At 52.4% G+C, this 18,495-nt stretch overlaps 1 protein-coding gene across 2 annotated transcripts in view; it reads right to left on the reverse strand.

Annotated features, from left to right (window-relative positions):
* The window catches only part of PLXNA1 (plexin A1), a 111,661-nt gene that overhangs the window by 53,131 nt on the left and 40,035 nt on the right, over positions 1 to 18,495 (reverse strand). For both annotated transcript variants that reach the window (XM_086845840.1, XM_086845842.1), the window contains exons 4-8: positions 9,256 to 9,396; positions 7,107 to 7,207; positions 6,529 to 6,652; positions 4,264 to 4,417; positions 3,480 to 3,579 (exon numbers count right to left, since the gene is read on the reverse strand). In XM_086845840.1, coding sequence (XP_086701966.1) covers positions 3,480 to 3,579; positions 4,264 to 4,417; positions 6,529 to 6,652; positions 7,107 to 7,207; positions 9,256 to 9,396 — 620 coding nt within the window. The remainder of the gene's footprint in view (positions 1 to 3,479; positions 3,580 to 4,263; positions 4,418 to 6,528; positions 6,653 to 7,106; positions 7,208 to 9,255; positions 9,397 to 18,495) is intronic.

Here is an 18,495-nt window from a genome sequence, read left to right on the forward strand (position 1 = left end):
ACCTGGATTTTTGCTCCCACATTGCAGTGGCAGGACATGCTGGTGATGTGCTGAGCACGTTGGTGCTTGAAAAACCAACAGCTCTGCAAAACCTGCCCACAAAATTGAAGGAAGCACCAAAGGCTCTCATCTTCTTCCCCATCCCACTCCACTTGCCAGCTCCCTTCCCAAGCCACACACTCCAAAAAGCCAAACCACAACAGGATTTATGAAACAGAGTTTCCAGAGGAGAAATCCAGCAAGGAAACATGGAAACAGCGGGAAGAAATAAATACGTCTTACTATTCCCTGGAATTGCTCACTAGCTTTCTGTGAGGATTCCCTACTCCCCCTCCTCGCCGGCAAGCTCTGCCAGAGGGAGGCAGGGAGCCTGGCGTTACATCTTTATCTTAAAAGGGGACTCATTTCCCCACAAATGCTTTGAAGAAGGTGTTTAACTCTGACAAAGACAACCTCAACATCTGCCCGTGCACGCGCTGGACTCGGGCTGATTCATTACACGATCAAAGGTGCCAAGCGGTCTTTCAAATGCCTGCACTTGATCGGTGTCCCATTGGAAACCCCCAAGGGAATCCACCCAGTCCCTGCCATGGGGGTTTTCATCTCATTCTCCCCTGCAGGAACCAGAGTCTGTCCCCAGGAGCTGCAGACCAGCCTGTGGGCAGCCCTGCTCCCCTGCTGTGGGCTGGCAGTGGCCCTCGGCCACTCACAACCCCCCTTGCAAGGGCCCCGTTTCCCTGCATCAAACTCTTGGTTTCCACTGCCCTGTTCAATGCATACCCCAAGCTCAGCCAAAAGCATCCCCTGCCTAATGCCCAAGCCTTTAGGAGCAGGATGCCCAAAAGACATGCCTGAGCCCCTCAGGAGCCCTGAGTAAAGCTGGGACCTCCAGAAGCTTCCCAGGTAACTCCTGGAAAGGAATGAAGCCCCAGAGAGGATGCAAATTCCAGATCAGGGCTCCCAGGGACCCTGCACAAAGCACCACAGGAGCCACTGATGCTGGTCTGTGATGGGGACAGTTCCATAACACAGGTATAAAGCCCTGCATTAATAGATGGGACAGCTTTGGAGCTCTACCTGGAAGGCACCCCCTCTGCTCAGAACATCACAGACAAACATACAGGCAGCCAAACGCCTTCTGTACCCTCCTCTCCTGTAGAAGTGATAGATTAATCTTCTCTTCTGCAACCCCTCCCTTGACCAGGCAGGTTCCAGCAGCCCTTGAAAATGCATAGGAAGAAGACCCCCAAGGTGGTAAGAAATAAGAGACAGGATGCTCATGCAGCAGCAGGACCAGCCCCACAGCTCGCATTCTGCTGATGCCTTTCCAGATGTCTGCCGAAAATAAGAAGGGTCAGACTCTCCCTGGTGCACATGGTGGAGCTGCATTGGCTTCCCTTGGAGCTACCCCAGCTGACATCAGCAAAGAGCTGCCTCACCAGTCTCCCATCTCTCCACAACCATCTGAAAAATCTCACTCAAACACTTTGTCCTCAGCTGAGAAATGATTTGACGTGCAGAACTCTGCCTTCCAACCTAAGCAAAGCCATCCAAATATAAAAAGAAAACATAACGCACAATGATCAGAGATTTCCACAGGAAAAACATTAGCCTGGTGGAAAAGCATATTGTTCCTAATACAGAATTTATAGGTATAGACATATAGATTTTCCTCCACAAAATATGAAACCTGGATCTGAAAGGCTATTAACTCCAGAGAGATCCATTAAAGATGCCTGTCTGCAAATGGTATTTAAAAGTATTGCATCATCCCAGGAGGTATTGTCATGTTCTTTGGCTGCAGGTCACATAGTTAAAACTACCTCCAAACCCTAGAACTCTTGACGTAAAAAAAATAATAATGTTCACCAGCTTAGAACATGGACTTTTCTATCAGCTTCAACTGGAGCCCATAAATATTAATGCATCCATAATTAGCCTTTTTAAATAATGCATCCAAAATTAAACATCAACGCAGCAATAAATCAGTCAGGCTCTTTGTTGTAGGTTTGTTTCAGGGAGGGTAGGGGTTTCTTCCCCTCCTGTGTCAGGCACATAAAATAAAATGCCAATTCCCTCACCACCTCTTCCCACCGGACCATTGATTGGACCAAATCTGATGCCATTTGTACTTAAAAAGTCATCTTTCTTTCATTTAGAAAAATAAAAGCCATATCTGCTTTTTGATTTGCAAAATACTGACATGCAGCCAGCCCGAGCCAAAGCTGAGCTAATGTTATTGAAACCACAGGACGTGAAGGGAGACAAAGCTCATCTCAGAGTCAAGGTGAGGGAGAAAGTCAAGTTTGCAAAGTCTCTCCTCCCTCACCAGCACAGTGCTCCCAGGAAGAGGTCTATCCCCTGTGCAAAGAGCAGGAGGGAAGGAATCCCTGTGATGCAGAAACTTTGCATGGGCTCTCCTCTGACACATCCCTCTTGGAGATCACTGTGGGTGGGTTCCCAGCCAGGGCACCTGCATCTCACCTGCTCTTCCCTGATCAAAGTGGAAACTGAACAGGCTTTGGAGGAGTGAACTCCAGCAGAGCCCCCAAGCCAGACTGAACACTTTACAAAAAGACATCCAAAAGAGATTACTTGGCATTTTCTTGTCTATAATGACTGATCAGCCAGAGTGCCACCATCCATGGGAGATGGCATGAGTTTCTGGCAGAGTAATGAAATCTCTTGCATTCTTGAGCTCCAAATTCTTTGCCCAAACACACCCCAGCATCAGCTCCGATGGTGCTACAGCACAGCCATCCCCCACTGCTCAAGAACACTGTCTGCAGCTCCTCATCAGGAGCTGTGGTTTGAGACTTTAGACACCTTGCTTAGACAGCACATCAATAATCCACACCTCCTCTATTTTATCAAATGCATATCTCAAGCTGTCTAAAAACCCTTACAGGAGTAGATTTCACAGCAGCCTGACAAGAAAGCAAATTCACAATTACTTCCAGTTAGGAAATTCTTGGGTAAACGCCCCAGGACATGTGGCATGTTCCATCCCATGTTGCTGTAACTTTCCAGCTCCCTCTCCAGCAAGCCTGGGAAGCAGGTACCATGGCAGGAAAGTACAGGCTTCTCCTCTTGCATCGCCAAGGCACTCCTATTAACTGCTTCCAGGAATAACAAGACACTTGGCGTTTTCAGTCACATGGATTGATTTCTACGGTCTGCAGTGCAGTAAACTTGCTTTTTCAACCAAAGTTTTGCCAAACCCAAAGCCCTGCTTTTATGTGAGGTTCTGTCCTGACGCTACATGTTCCCACACACCCAAACCAACTGTGGGTGCTCTGGTCACCATCCCAGTTTACACGGGCAAAAGGAGGAGGTTTCTCACTGTAAACACTACTGTACTCAACTGCCCTTTCTTCTTGCAACATCAGCACCCACAAAGCTGAGAACTCTCTCTCCCAGTCTCACACCATCCCACCAATCTGTTCCTGGAGCCCTCCCATGAAATCCAGGCCACTTACGACTGATGGACGCTGCAGTTGTAGAAAACAAAATCCACCGAGGCAAATTTCTTCCCTGTCTCCTTGGATTTCAGATAGAGCTTCACCACTCGCTTGTCCCCTGCAAGAGACCCAGGCAAAAAAAAGACATCAGAAAAGACACAGTGCATGGCCCAGCATTCAGTCCAAGGCTTGTGACAGGCTGGAGGGAGCTGGGCATCACTACCTCTGTCCAGTTAATTAACAAAATCCGCCAAGTGTGGCAATAAGAAGAGAGTGTTCATCCACCCCCATTCAGACACCTAAGAGGCCAGCAGAGCCCAAGTACAGCTCTGAGCCCCTACGGCTAAACACAATCTGCTGGCATGGAGACTGGGCCCTTGGGTTATACTGGGTGTACTGAAGGAGGGCTTAATAGTTTTGTGGTCAGGAGAATATCCTAGACCCCATGGCCACATCTGCCCAGGAATGGTTCACTGATGGAAATAGCATCAGAGTGCCCAGGAATTGTCTGCAAGTAAAATCATAAAGTGGGTTGAAAGGAACCTTAAAGATTATCTAGTTCCAAGCCCACTGCCATAGGCTGTATCCAGCAGTGTCCATGGCTTGGAGGAGACTGAAGAACCAGCCTCCCATGAGCAGCAACTCCTTCTCCTCCTATATCCCAAGAAGCCAAGCAGGGTTCAGATCCTGAGACTGGGATCACAATCATGGGAGGACTATCCTCCTCCACATCTGTCTGTGGGGTAACACATGGGATAACATTTGTCTCGGGCTTTTTTCCCACTCTGGGGCAGAAGCTCACCGCGGCCCCTGGTGATGGGGATGACGTCCTTGGCAGAGGGAGAGCTGCAGTAGATCTTCCCATCCTCAATGCGGCTCTCTGACTCGGTGAAGTCTTCAAAGGAGCAGTTGACTCCTGCAGAGAGGTCTGGGACATTCCAGGCCTGCAGGACCAGCTAGGGAGGAGAGGCAAGAGCATCAGCACAGAGAACTAGGAAAACAGGCTCCTCTCTGTCTGCCATGTGTAAGTCTAGCCAACAGAAAAGAACATGGGGTGCAATCCCTCCTCTGCAACCCACACATGGTGGGGAGACCTGATCTGGGCTTTTGCAAGGGAGCCCCATCCATGTACCTCCCTGCTCAAGCAAGGAGCACAGGTTTAAAGGGGTTAAGAGCTGGAATGACTCACAGCCTCTGTCCTCTGCCCTTGACATACCACAAGCCTTTATGCCTCAGCTCTCTGGAGAGAACAACAGCATCAGGGCTGAAGTATGTTGCACAGAAAGGCAGAAAGGCACCCACTCCAGCAGAGGCGAGGAGGAGAAGAATCCACCTCTTCCTTCACAAAGTCATCCCCTGGGTCAGCAGTTCTCACTTTACAAAACGCTTGCCTTATTTCTAATTTGAATTTTTCACAGCTTCCAGCCATTAGTTCTTGTTATGCTTTTCCTTGATAGATTAAAAAGCCCTTTAGTCCCTGATATTTGCTCCTTGTAAAGGCACTTATACTCTGTAATCAAGTCACCTCTTAATCTTCTTTTTGATAAGCTAAGCAGATTGAGCTCTGGAAGTCTCTCACTGCAAGGCATTTTCTCCAGCCTTCAACTCATTTACATGATGTTTACGGGAGTTTATCAGTCCCTCCCTTTGAAAGCTGCACTCCAGCCCAAGCAGAGCATCCCCGTGTCATCCACCCCAGACCTCTGTGCAGCATCCTGCCATCAGGATGGAGATAATTACCCCAGCAGTGAAAACACTGCCCAGCTCCTGGCTTCATCCCAGGAGCATCAAGAGCCCGCAGTGAGGGCTCAACACCATTTTTCAGGACACCAGGTGAACTTCCACCCATGTCTAACTTTAGACTTGGCAATACCAAACCCCAATTTCTCTGCTAAACAGCCCCAGTCAAACCAAACTGCTCTGAAGGAGCTTCACCCATAGCACCCTCCAGTCCCAGCACTCCAGCAGGTCCATCTGCAGCTATATCACATTTATCTCCACGTTAGCAAAGAACATTTACCCTTGCAGAAGTGCTTTCCAAACTGTTTCCATCCAGTGACAATTCCCCTCTCACGAGAACTTTCTGAGATCTGTCACGGAGCCAGTTCTTAATCCACTTAACACGTGCTTTATCAATATTGTATAATGCTAATTTTTAATCAGAACGTTGTGTTGTACCAAGTCAAAAGCCTTGTAGGAGCCTAAAGACATCACATCCCCACAGTCCCTCTTCTAATTCAAGTCATAAATTCACCAAAGAGCAAAATGGGGTTTGTCAGACACAAACCCACGTTGACTGGCATAAATTATATTCCCATCTTTAAATCATTGTCAGGTGTATTCTGCACCTGTTCTTTTTCTTTTTTTCTTCTAATTCTGAAGTAAAACTAAGCAGTCTCTGTCTATCTGGTCCTTTATGCATCTGAGAAAAAAAAATGAGCACCTTTTCTGTTTCTGGAGTTTTTCTCAACATTCAGTTATTTATTACAAAGTCATATTATTACATACATCCCCAGGCCACAGAACTCCTTGGCCAACTTTTCTAGGATTCCTGAGTGCCAGATATCTAGACCTGGCAATTTATTGCTAGCATATGCTGTTTCTTATTCTCTTCATGGTGCTAATGGCCTGAAAAATACTTCAGGGAAGTGCCTCATCCTTTCTGCCTGCACAAAGAGAGAGCAGTGAGTTGAGCATCAATGTCTCATCCCAAAATATCTACTGCAGGCTGGAGTCAGAGACAGGCTATTGAACTACAGCTAGATCACTGGCCTATGAACAGCATTTCTGATGGTCATGCTGTCATTATAGAGAAATATTTATTGCTCAGTTATGTCATTTCTGAATAATCATCAACTGGTTTATTATTCCATCAATATGGAGCCAATGTCCCACCCTCATCAATGCCTCGCACTTTGCTCTGTTTTGTCTCAGACCTCTCTTTCCCTTTTTCCCTATTCATCATATAGTCATCAGTTATTTTTAATTGCCTTCTGCCTGGCCTTTGCATCCAGAGGGTCAGGAGGTGGCTGGGGAGGAGTCTGAGGGAGCAGAGGTGTGCTCTTACCGGGACCTCGGACATGGTGACCGAGATGTTTTTGGGCTGCACGGTGAGCTGGACGCATTGCTGCAGGTCGGAGGCGAAGCGCTGGGGCTCATCCGCCCGCTCACACCGGTCCTTGCGGGAGCAGCTGCAGGGGGATGAAAGCACCATGGTGAGGAGGAGAATACCCTGGGGTCCTGCAGAGCTTTGGGCCGGCACCAGGGCAAACAGACCCTTTGGCACAGAAATGACGCCCAGGTAGGGACCTTGGATCACTGAGGCCTGTACCGGAGCTCTGCTCTCCCCTGAGACTTCAGGAGTATTTTATATTCAGTTTTTCTTATTGGCACAGCAATGCTAAAGCCAGCAGCCCATGGGCAGGATAAGCAGGCCCAGGCAGCAGCTTCACCATGCATGGATGCTCTAAGCACAGCCTGGACACCACAGGAGGGGATGACTGACCCCTTGGACCATTCCATCCCTCAGCATTTTGGCCCAAATTCCAAGAGGGATGCCCCCAAGGAGACCAGCAGTGGGGATGGACACATTTAGTCAGCTGTAGGTCACTGGCACAGCTCCAGGGACAATGCTGCTGTACTCACATGTTGTGGAGGACACACCAGCCACAGTGGGGGTCCCGGGAGCCCAGGCACAGCTCACAGCTCTCGTACTGCTCACAGCTCTCCACCGGCACACGCGTCACCTGTGGGCAACAGGCACGGAGTGAAGTGGGTCAGGCTGCTGTGCCCACACCTTGACACGACACAGACAGACCCAGCACAGACTCTCCCAGGCCTGTTAGTGGGAAGGCAGGAGAGGGAGCAGGCTGAGCCCCTCGTCATCGCCCACTCCTCTCCCAGGCCCAGGCAGCACATTTGCAGGCAGCACTTCCACCTTAGAGAGACTTTTATTCCAAACAAGCTCCTTTCATTGTTGCACCTTGGTAGTATTTGAGAGTGGGCTGGGCCAACTCAGCTGCACATCGGCTCCCAGCACCAGCCAGGCACCCCATGGCTGCCGCAGCCCTGCTCTGAAAGGGTTACCAGTCTTTTATTAATTGCTCCTCCAGATTTGATTAAAATCCCCTCATTCTCCAAGCCCTTCGAGCTCTGTTACAACTGTTCATTTAATTACTTTCCACCAGCACTCTGATAACACCCAGCGTACTAGGGAAGAGAGTGGGCTTTATTAAGGAGAGGGGAGGAGAAGAGGGGGGATAGGGAGGGGGTTCCTGCTTGCCTGCCATGAAGAACCTGCAGCACCAAGCAGCTGTCCATGCCTGCCGTACTTGTGCCTCAGTTTCCCCACTGCTCCCATAGGGCAGCACTTACTTGCTAATTAAAATTTGCAAACTTCCCTACTGAAGGCTAAACCAGGGGTGTTCTCCCTCCAAACAGCACAGCAGAGCACAGGCTCAGCACAATGTCTACAGGGCTGGAATACACTGGCCAACCAGTCCCCTCAGGGTGGTGAATACACCTGTAATGTTCCCATTTGTTTGTCCCTGACATTGCTTTAGGTAGGTGGTGGCACAGGGTACCCCCCAGGCCAACCCTGCACGGACAAGTGTCAGGTCCCAGCAACTGTGGTGGTCCCTGGAGGAGATCCCCAGTCCAGGTCAATGCAACTGCCCCCTTGACATCCACTTCTCCAACATCTGTCCTGCAGAGGGGAAGCTTGGCTGAACAAGCTCTGGGACAGAAACAATCAGGGATGGAAACACAGCCCAGGACAGCTGCATGGAGGAGCCCAAATGCAGGTTCTGCCCCACCTGGAAAGCTGAATGTTTCCTGCAGCAGAGCAGAAACCAGAAACAGCCAGTGGGAGGATGGGGAAAAGTGTTCTGCTGTCCCCTCAGGACTGTCTAGACAAACCTTCGTTCCTGCTCCAGCATCCCTTCCCCTCCCAAGCCCTCGGGCTGGTGGCCAGGAGACTGTGAGGCTCCCAGCTCTGCTTGCAGTCCTGCTCACACACGTAACTCTGGCTGGGCAAAGGAGCAGAGGGGCTGGGAGACACAGGCACAGCACACCCCAGCACCTGTGTCACCTACCAGGCATGGTGTGCTGACACCAGACCCAGAAGGTGTCACCACCATGACAGGAACCTGCTACAGTCCCTCTGATTCAGCCCACAGATGGATGAACTCACACCAGCAGCCCTCCAACAGGTCATGGATCAAGCAAATGCTCACTAAGACAACCAAAACTTTCCATCATGTGCCCAAACCACACTGCCAGGATGACAGCCCCAGATCCAGATTGGGTCTGTAGCTCCAGTTAGCTCAACACAAGCAGAGGCAGGGACCAAGGAGTGCACACCAGGAGCCTGGGGGTGCACCAGCCCTATGTCCCCTCTGCCCTGTCATGCAAAGGCAACTGCTCCAGAGGACAGAAAGTTGTTTACAGCAAGGACCTCCTGATGACCCACAAAATCCTTGCTCAGGAGGGGACGGCCAAAACAAGGAGGAGGTTTATGGCCAGCCACTCACAGCAAGGAAGGGTCAGGAAGCCCTTGGTCCTCAGGGACCATGGGAATTTCAAGCAGCTGCTGTTAACAATTAAAGCCTCAGGACAGTGTTTCTGCAGGGAGGAGCTGCCCCAGGGTCCCTAGGCAGCTTCAACCCCAGGAAGCAAAGGGCAGACCCCTGTAGGGAACTGCCCAAAAACCTTCCCAGCACACAGGACTGTAGACTAGGGCTGCAGTGTGGGCTGCCAAGTCAGGAGAGCAGAGGACTGCTGACCCCCCCCTTACCTGTTTCTCAGTCATGGCATAGATGTGCTGACGGTCAGGGCTCAGCACCAGGTCTCGCAGGATGGAGCTGCCTTCATGTGCCACAACATTCTCGTACTGCAGAGCTTGGTGCTTCCTCTCAGCTGGCAAGTCCACGAGGATCTGTGGGGAGAGCAAGGGGGGATGAGCATGATCCCTCACACACCTTAGCACACACCCAGGATGTGGGATATAGAATGTGAACCCCATTAGGGACACCACTCCTCCACCCCACACCAACTTGGTGACTCCACAGCCCCTGCAGCACAGCAAACTATCAGCTGCTCTGCAAGCATCTCAACCCTTTCCAGAAGACCAAACTGCAATCCCTCCTTCGCTTTACTACATTTGTCTGGTGCATTTGCACCACATTCATGCTGATGGCATTCATCTCTCTCCAGGGAGGGAGGACACATCCCTGCTTCTCACATTGCACCCCACTATGTGCTGCTGCTCAGCCCCAAAACCCCTCCAAGTTGTAGCATGGAGCAGATGAGTCCCCAGCTTGCAGCAAAGCACCAAACCCCATCTTGCCCCAGGGGTGCTGAGAGCAGCTCACACATCACAGCACTCCAAGCCCTGCCAGGCAGAATGCTGCAGCACACACAGGCTGGGCTCCCATCAGCCCATCCATCAGAAGAAACACTTGGACTCGTGACTGGGGAAGTCAAGAGGGTCTCAAGGAAGTTGGAGGTCAATAGAGGTTCAGAAAGCACCTTTGTTCCCTGAGCAGGAACATGGCAAAGGCTTTAATCTCCTTATGGCTCACAATTACATTAAAGCTCTTCCTAAGCACAGCGGTTCCTGGCTGTCCTGGAGATCAGCGCAGCAGGAGGCACCACGAGGCTGCAGGCACACAACCACACAGGGCTGAGCTCGCCCTGCCACTTGGCATACCCTGACTGGCACCTCCACGAGCTGCAAGGATTTTCTGCTCATGCCATTACTTGTGATAGCCCCAGATTTGGGCTGACCCTGGCATAGGACAGCCTCAAGGGGCACAGTACAGAGAAATGCTCAGAGGGTCTGATCTGCTCTGATGGGATGGGGTGAGATGGGATGGGGTGGAGCCACACCAGCCATACATCCTGCAAAAATCCCAGCAGTAGGCAGTGAAGCATCATGCCCAGCAAGATGGGGCAAACTACCTGTGATCATCTCCATGCTGGTGTTGACACACACAGAGACCTGGTCCAGCATCCCCATCTGCAGGACTCAGGATCCCCCCACAGGAGAGGGGCAAATTGGCTGCTTGGAAGCACCCCCCAAGTACATCCCACAGCCCTGCCCCGACTATCACACCCCTCCCACGGCCCAGCACATCCATGAGAGCCCCCTGTGCCCCCATGGCAGCCACCTCAGCATCCCGGCCACCTCACCCCTCCTGCAGTAAATTGCCGCCAGCATTTGCAGAGTTTCCAATCAGGAGGATACGGGCTGGGAAAGCAGGATCCCGGTGTGCAGCTGATTAGCATGGAAATGTATGCGGCTCACAAACAAACCGGGGCCCGTTTAATTAGAGCGGCGCCTTTGATTCACTGCCAGCCTCCTGCATGCACCAGCCCCGGATTATTTTTAGGCAGTTTTACAAAACAAATGTATTTAATTAAGAAAGAGACCCCTGAGCAACCAGAGAGAGATGAGTCCTGCATAGCAGTGAGCAACGGGGCTGCCCTCTCCCCAGGGATGTGACAACTGGGCTTGCAGGGCCAGGCTGACTCTTGGGAGCTCACAGCACAGCCAAAAGCCCCCTGTACCTCCTTTCACAGGACTATAGAGCCTTCACCAAAAGCCAATATGGTCCTGGTATTCACCCACCTTCTCAGCATCCTTTGCTAGACCCCTACACAGACTCTGCTCCTCATCAGCCCCACACTTGGTACCACTGTGTGCTGAGGAGCCCAGAGGTGCTAAAGCCTCTGCCTGCCTTTCTTGCAGGGGTATCTTTCTGCCCAGGTCCAGGACCAAGTTTGTTCCTGCTCCAAACAGATCAGAGGAGGTCAAGATCCAGATACCTGTAGTATAGGGCCATGTGGCACCCCTGCCCAGTGGCATCCCTTGCTACTGGTACCCAGCATCCCCACCCAGAGCACAACCCTGCCTCCCCACATCTCCTCCCAGCTCTCAGTTCCTCCCCTACAAAGTCCTTCCCAAGCCAGCTCTGTGGGGGAGAGGAACAGGGAGCACCCCTTCCACTCCCCAGCAAGGCACCATCTCCCACCTCACTATGGCAAAGTGACAAACGCACCTTTCCAATCCTTTTATGGGCCACAGTTGCGGCACAGAATAATCGATACAGTTTTACCCTGCTTCTAAAATAGATCTATGGCTGGATGTTGCGCTGGCAGTAATTTTTAACTAGCGGGGTAATTTCCCCATTACATTATTGCACTGTGCAGTGCTGGGAAAGAGAAAGAGATGTATTAAAAAAACAACAGACATGAAGCACTTCCAGTTAATTTGAGGCTCCAGGAAGAACCTAAAAATACTCTCAGTAGTCAAATGGGGCTGGAACCCAGCCTGACACACATCAGAATGTTCTGGTGGGGACATGCACATACAAGAACCGTTCTCTCCCCCTGTTAAGGATAATCTGTGTTTGGGAATCAGGAAAATGAAACCTGGAAGACTTAGTAATCAAAATGTTTTCTGGTTGGCCAAAGTGCAGGGCACAGAGGGAGACTGTAAGTTAGCTCATGGTAGGAAAATGCATCCTAACACTCCTCTCCAGCATGAGATCACAGAACCAAAGAAAGGTTTGGGTGGAAGGAAGCTTATAGATCATCTGGTTCTAACACCTCTGTTCCAGCTCCCTGGTTCCATTATACCAGGTTGCTCAAAGCCCCATCCAGCCTGGCTTGAACACTCCTGGGGATGTTCCCACCCCTTCCCACAACTTCCATGAGCAACCTGTGTCAGCAGATAGACCCCAGACTCCCCCCACAGCAAGCAGGACCCAGCTGCCCAGAGCACCCACTGCTGTGCAGACAGAGGTGGGAACCCAGCACCAGGGCCTTTCCAGCAGGATTAGCCCAACACGAACCTACCCACCCCGGCCAGTAGGATGAAGATGGGCTGCTTGCACTATAGCATGGTGGAACAGCACAAGGAATGCACAAGGAGCCTCTCATCTCCTACAGAAACTGGAAGGGGCCACTTTCCTCCCCCTCCCTGGACCCATGGGGTAGCTGGGAGCAGGGAAAGGGGGAGAGGATGCAGTTTAATCAGAGCAGACCCCCTCAGAAACACACTCCTTCCTGCCCACCCTGGCTGCCTTCCCACCCAGGGGAAAAGACATTTACCATAAATAAATAAATAAATAAATAAACATATTAACCTTTCTCCTCATCCTGATGCTGATATAATTACCCAATACTAATAATTACTCGCACTAATTTCTTGCTCAGGATTCCTGCCCTTGCTCCTGCCTGCCTTGGGCTGGCTTCAGGCAGCAACTCAGTGGTGGCTCCTCCCAGGAGCTGCAGGAGCCCCAAGGGGCAACCGGCTCCCGGGGCTGTACTGAGACAGGGGAGCAGGAGTGAGGGTGGGCGTGAAGGGCTGCTGCCTTGTTAAGGACATGGGGAAGACCACAGGCATGGAATTATAAACTCCCTGCCTGGGGGAATCATCTCAAAGCAAGCCCAGAGGCTGCTCTGCCAGAAACCCATGTGCACACCTTCCCCACCCAAACAACGAGCCCACCCCATGGGGCCAGCACCCAGCATAACCTCAGTCTAAGAGGGGTTTAAGACCTGCACCCCCAGAAGCTGAGAACCCTGTCAAAGGAAGGATGAGGGAAAGGATGGGGTGCAACACGCCAACCCCTGGTGACCCAGGTGTAATGAGTGACTGCCCACTGCACACCCCAGCTGGGCATATGCAAAGTCCTCTCCCAAGAGACCCAGAGAGGATTCCTGGGGACGGCTTTGTCTTGCCTGGAGAAAGGAGTTGCCATCCCATACAAGGCTTTGGGGGAGGCAAACACTTTGCTAAGAAACAGCTCCTTTCTCCCCTGGGTTCCTTTCTCCCCTGGGCAAGGTGCCCTTCAGGCTAGTCTAGGTGAGGAGGCACTTCCCCACTGCCATAACCACTGCTGACCAGCCAGCCGCTGGGAGAAAAATCCCTCAACATCCCTAGGGCACCAGCAATGGGCACAAGGCAGAGGAGCATCTCCCCAGAGCCGACTTTTGGAAACAGGCAATGAGAGGAATGCAGGGCAGCAGCCATGACCTGGCACCCACCCAGCGCTGGCAGCGTACCCAGAGGAGGACTGCACTGGAGGACAGGGCTTTACAGCTCAGTCTGGGCCAGGGACACCAGGTGGAGAGGGAGGAAGCACAGCCAGAGAGGGAAGGCAACTGCAGACATGCCAAGGCTGCTTTTGGATTTAGCACATGCCAGCAGAGGTTTGAGCAGGGTCTGGGAGGTGTTTGGGTGGGCCACTGGCTCCCCAAAGGACCAAAACCATATTTCTGGGGGCCCACAGAGAAGGTCCCCAAGAGACCCAATCTGACAGGGAACACCCCTAAGCCTACCTCTAGGAAGAGGGGACTCTTCACTGCCCCACAGCCAGTCTTCCCATGGGCCCTCCCACCCCAGCCTTCCATCTTCCCACCTCCAGGCTCTCAAGCCTCCACCCTGGGTCCCGAGTGGTCCCCCGCAGACCCCTCCTCCGGGCAGGAGAAGTGCTCAGCCAGGCTTTGTACTCTTATCTGTGCAGGGCTGTGATTAATTCGCAGCGGCTGGCAGCAGCTACAAGAGGAGGGCGCTTTTGCCCGCCTGCCAAACTTCAAAGGCAGGGACTTATCTGCCTGAAACACACTCTGCAGCCTTTTCACGGGGACCCTTTCCAGTTCCACGGGGCTCGCACGGTACTGACAGGCAACGCGGAAGAAAGGCTTATTTATGGGAGTGCATTTCAAAGCCTCCCCTCTTCCCTCTCGACACATGCTGAGGGAAGCAGAGAGTTCCCCAGCCCCAAGGATCTCCACTGGGGACAGAGATTAAACAGGCAGGGACAAGACACGGCTGTGAGGAAAGGATGCTGGAAAGAGGACCCTGCCCTAGCTGTGCCCATGTCCTGGTCCCCTCCTGCCCTGTCATCTTACCAGTGAGCAGCTCTGTAGCACATTGCTCAGCTGGGAGGAGGAAGATGCTTTGTCATGGGTGGAGGGCAGAGAGCAGCCCCAGGAGTGAAACCTTCCCCTCCCAAGGCCATTGGTGCTCACAGCTCAGGCACCATGGAGGCCCCAGGCTCCCACACCCAAATCAGCAGGTGCACATGTGCCCTCCCTGAGAGCAGGGCCGTGTGAACACCCCCAGCATTCTGCTTTGATTTTGGCACCATCCCCCCAAAAGGCATAGGATAGGCCAAATATAACCAGAAGAGGAGTGGGTCCTGGCAGAGCTGCCCCTGCAAGCCATGGGGCCATCTCCCAGAGGCAACAGAGGGCCTATGCAGCCTGGCCACAGCGGGGCAGAGGTGACAGCTGCTGCACAGTGTCACAACACCACGCTGACAAGCCTACAGCTGGAAAAGGCACATCCCGTGGCCAGCCAGGGGCGCTCACGGGGAAAGGAATGGCCTTGGCGGGTCAGCCTGCACAGCCCCTCCTGACACATGGCTTGGGTTCACCCCAAGGCAGTAACACAGTGTGGGGACAGGAACACCACCTGCCCCTCCACATGCCTTTCCCCAGGACAAGCAGCTGCCACACACACACCCTTCTCCAGTTTCCAAAGGAAGGGAAAGGATTTAAATTAAATTCCTGGATCAGCTGCTCCAAGGAGACACACTTTCTTCTTCTCTTCACCCAGAAAGGTGCAACAAAAGGCAGGAACAGGAGCAGCTGCAGGGCCATGGCATCATCTGTCCCATGGACACGGCCTTGGGAGCTGGGGGACACTGGCATGCTGGGGGTCAAGAGCAAGGAAGTCAAGGCAGTGGCTCCTGCTCCCTCCCACTGTATTTCAGGTTACCAAACGTCAGCACCCAGGGTGGTGAGGGTTTGCCTCTGGCTTTGCTCAGATAACCAGGGAATTGCCATTAGGAGTGCCTAATGGCTTATGCCATTATGCTTATGCTTTACCAGGGCTAACCCTAGGGCTGCTCTGTGCCATGGGGCTGGAGCTGAACACCCCGCAGAAGGGTACGGGCAGCCAGCAGCAGGGCTGTGGGGATGCGTCTTGCAGGGGCTTGTCCCAGGGCTGATGTCAGGATGGGCCCCACAGAAACATCCCAGCTATGCAGGGCAAGCTGGCAGCTGACACCCCGGGCTCCCCCAGCCGGCTGGCCAGCCACCTTCCCTGCCATCCTGCCAGCTGCCTGCACAGGAATGCACCAGCATCAGACACACGGGCGGGCAGCTGCGGGCTGCTCAGCTCTGGCAGAGCTGGCTTCTGTCCTCTCCACCTCCTCTGCAAGAGAAGGTTTCACTGACCGCTCACACAGGGCTGGGATGGTCCTGCCTCATCACTAACCTGCCCAGGAGCAAGGTAAGCTGCCCGATTCCATTCAGTGAAACCCATTCACTTGATGAAGATGAGTACAAGCCAGGCTTTTGTCCTGGGCCCAACATCACCCAGAGTTGGAGAATGTTGGGATTTTAATCATATTGGTACAATAAAGCAAAAAACAAGGAGATACTTAACCTAAATCAATGCTCAGATGCTCAGCAACAAATCCAGTACCTCACCGACGCTGGCAGATGTGACACAGGTTCACCCAGCTGGTTTCAAAGCAACTGTGCTTATCAGTGTTCCCTTTCAAAGCCAGTGTGTCACCCCCAGGCAGGATCCTGAGCCCAGCCATGTGGGCTGAGGACAGACTCACTGCACCTCTCTGGGAGGTAGGGTGGGAGCTGGGTGAAGCACTGGGGTTTGACATAGGAAAGAGAAGAGAGAAGGAGGCAGGGCAGCAACCCAGCAGGCCCCCAAAATGCAGCAACACCTTCCCAAACTTCTCAACCGCCTTTTCCTTTCATTTAAACTCATTTCCATCTTTTCCTCTTGTTCAGCCACCCACACAAGTGGTGCTCCACCATGCTAAGTGGGCTCAGCAGAGCCAGTTATACTGGCACCAGCCCACGCGGCACAGCATAGGACTGACCAGCTCCGCGCTCACCATCTGCAAACCTTCCCAAAATCTCTCCTGACCAGGTCTGCCAGCACTGCTCCATCAGCAGGATGGGAAACACAGCCCAACACACTGTTCCAGCAATTCTGACAGAATTAAGACACTGTCAGAAAAATCCTCCCCATCTTTCTGTACCAAAACTGAACTGCTGGAAAGAGGGAGCAAGTGCCAGGATAACGCACAGAAGAAGCACCTCTGGCAGAGTCAAACCCAGGTGTGGGAGGGACTGACGGATGGTGAAGTCACAATGAAGTGGTAGGAGGAATTACAAGCTCCCACTGGGAGCCACACAATGTGTGATGAGTTAAGGCAGTTGCCCCACTTTCATCCCAAATAAAGTCCTAGGTCCCATCCCCATCCCTGCCAGCCCCCAGCCCCACGCCCCACAGCAGCTCTGGCAGTCTTGAGCCATTGATTTCTCAGCTTTGCCCTTCAAAAAACCCTCTTGGCTCAGAGCCCAGTTCATATCGTCTCGTCACTCAGGAGCAAAATATCTCTATTATTATTGCAATTATTTCCCAATCAGCATCGCTCAGGGCTGAGGCAGTCAGAGGGGCCCCCAACAAGCAAATCAATGGGCAGGCGCTGCCCTGGGGCTGCCAGGGACCAGGCAGGAGGCACTGGCAGCTGTTGAGTGGCACAAGGGAAGGGGGATGGGGGCCCCAGGGACCCCTCCATGTGATGCTATGACCTGGCAAGGGGGCAGTCTTTGCTGACCCTCAGCCAAGCAACGGTGATGGAACTTAACCTCTGCACAGAGCAGGCGTGCAGCCACCGAGCCTGCACGATCTGGATGCTGCTCCAGGGCTCTGCCTCCAAGGCTAAAGAGAACTGACAGGAATTCCAGGGTGTCCCTGGGGGCAGCATGGCAGCTGCCAGGGCATCAGCTCACCTCCAGCAACACAGTGCCTGCTCCCATTCCAGCAAAAAAAATACAGTGAAACCCCAGCACCACATCCCACCAAAGAAATGTCCCTTGCAAGGGAGAGGAGCACAGGCAGAAAAGACAATCCTGCTTTTTCTCAAGCCTTGGGAAGAAAGGAAAGAGCTTTAGAGGTAGGAAAGCCCAGTAATAGGAGAAGGAATTTTAGCCTTGCAAAATGGAAGGTAAAGGCAGGAAGAGCACAAAGCAAAATGCAATAGGGATCTCCTCTCTGCATCCCACTGTTCTCCATGTAAAAATAAAGCCCTGGGTGACAGCAGTGAAGGGCAGAGCACATCATAGAAATACCGGATTATTTTTTCTCCTGTTCATTAATTACTGTAGGCATCCCAAGAGTCTCAGCAGGCCCCAGGCATGAAAGGCATGAATGAAGCCATGGCAATGTGTCACCCTCACAGCTCCCACAGGATTCAGGCTGCACGTGACCAGCCTGGGGCGAGTTAATACCTAAACCTTCCAGAGAAGGCCCTGGGGAGAAAGCTTTCACCTGAAGGACTCAATACTGAGTTTACAAGAGAAAAGCCATCTCTTCCACTGCCAAGGCACTGGCTCCTCCAGAGATCACATGGGGACCAGCCCATACCCTTGGCTGCTGGTCCCCTTTGACATCACAGCAAGCAGAGCAGACCCAGAGCCACCATCCCAAGCCTCTCCATAGATTAGAAATAAATTGCTATTTATTCTGCATATCAAAATTATCTACCTCTTAATGATGTTGCTCAGCTCAACAGGGCAACATAAACCTTTTTTTCCTGAGCTTCTGTCAGCTTCTGCCCAGATATGCAACCAGACCAAGATAACCCCAACATGAATGCCAAAGGCTTGTCCCACCACCCTCACCATCCTGCCCACCTGGGACATGGAGCAATGATCAGGCAAAGTCTCTGCCTGTGGCCAGGGGCTCAAAGCCTTGCTGCCTGAGAACAGGAACGGGGACCACCCCATTTCCAGGGAAAAATGGCAGGGAGGGAGTAACAGGCCTTCACCTCCATGTCAGGGAGGAAGTATGAGCTCCCAGAGCTGCAGTACAGCTGGAGATCAGCTGGATCCCTCCTCCCCTCTCGGCTCCAGGAAAATAGCTTCTTCCTTCCTGGTCCCTAAACACCACAGCAGTGAGAAAGAGCTGCTGAGGACTAGCCAGGGG

This window comes from Cyanistes caeruleus, chromosome 11, assembly GCF_971803275.1.
Source record: "Cyanistes caeruleus chromosome 11, bCyaCae1.hap1.1, whole genome shotgun sequence".
Lineage (NCBI taxonomy): Eukaryota > Metazoa > Chordata > Aves > Passeriformes > Paridae > Cyanistes > Cyanistes caeruleus.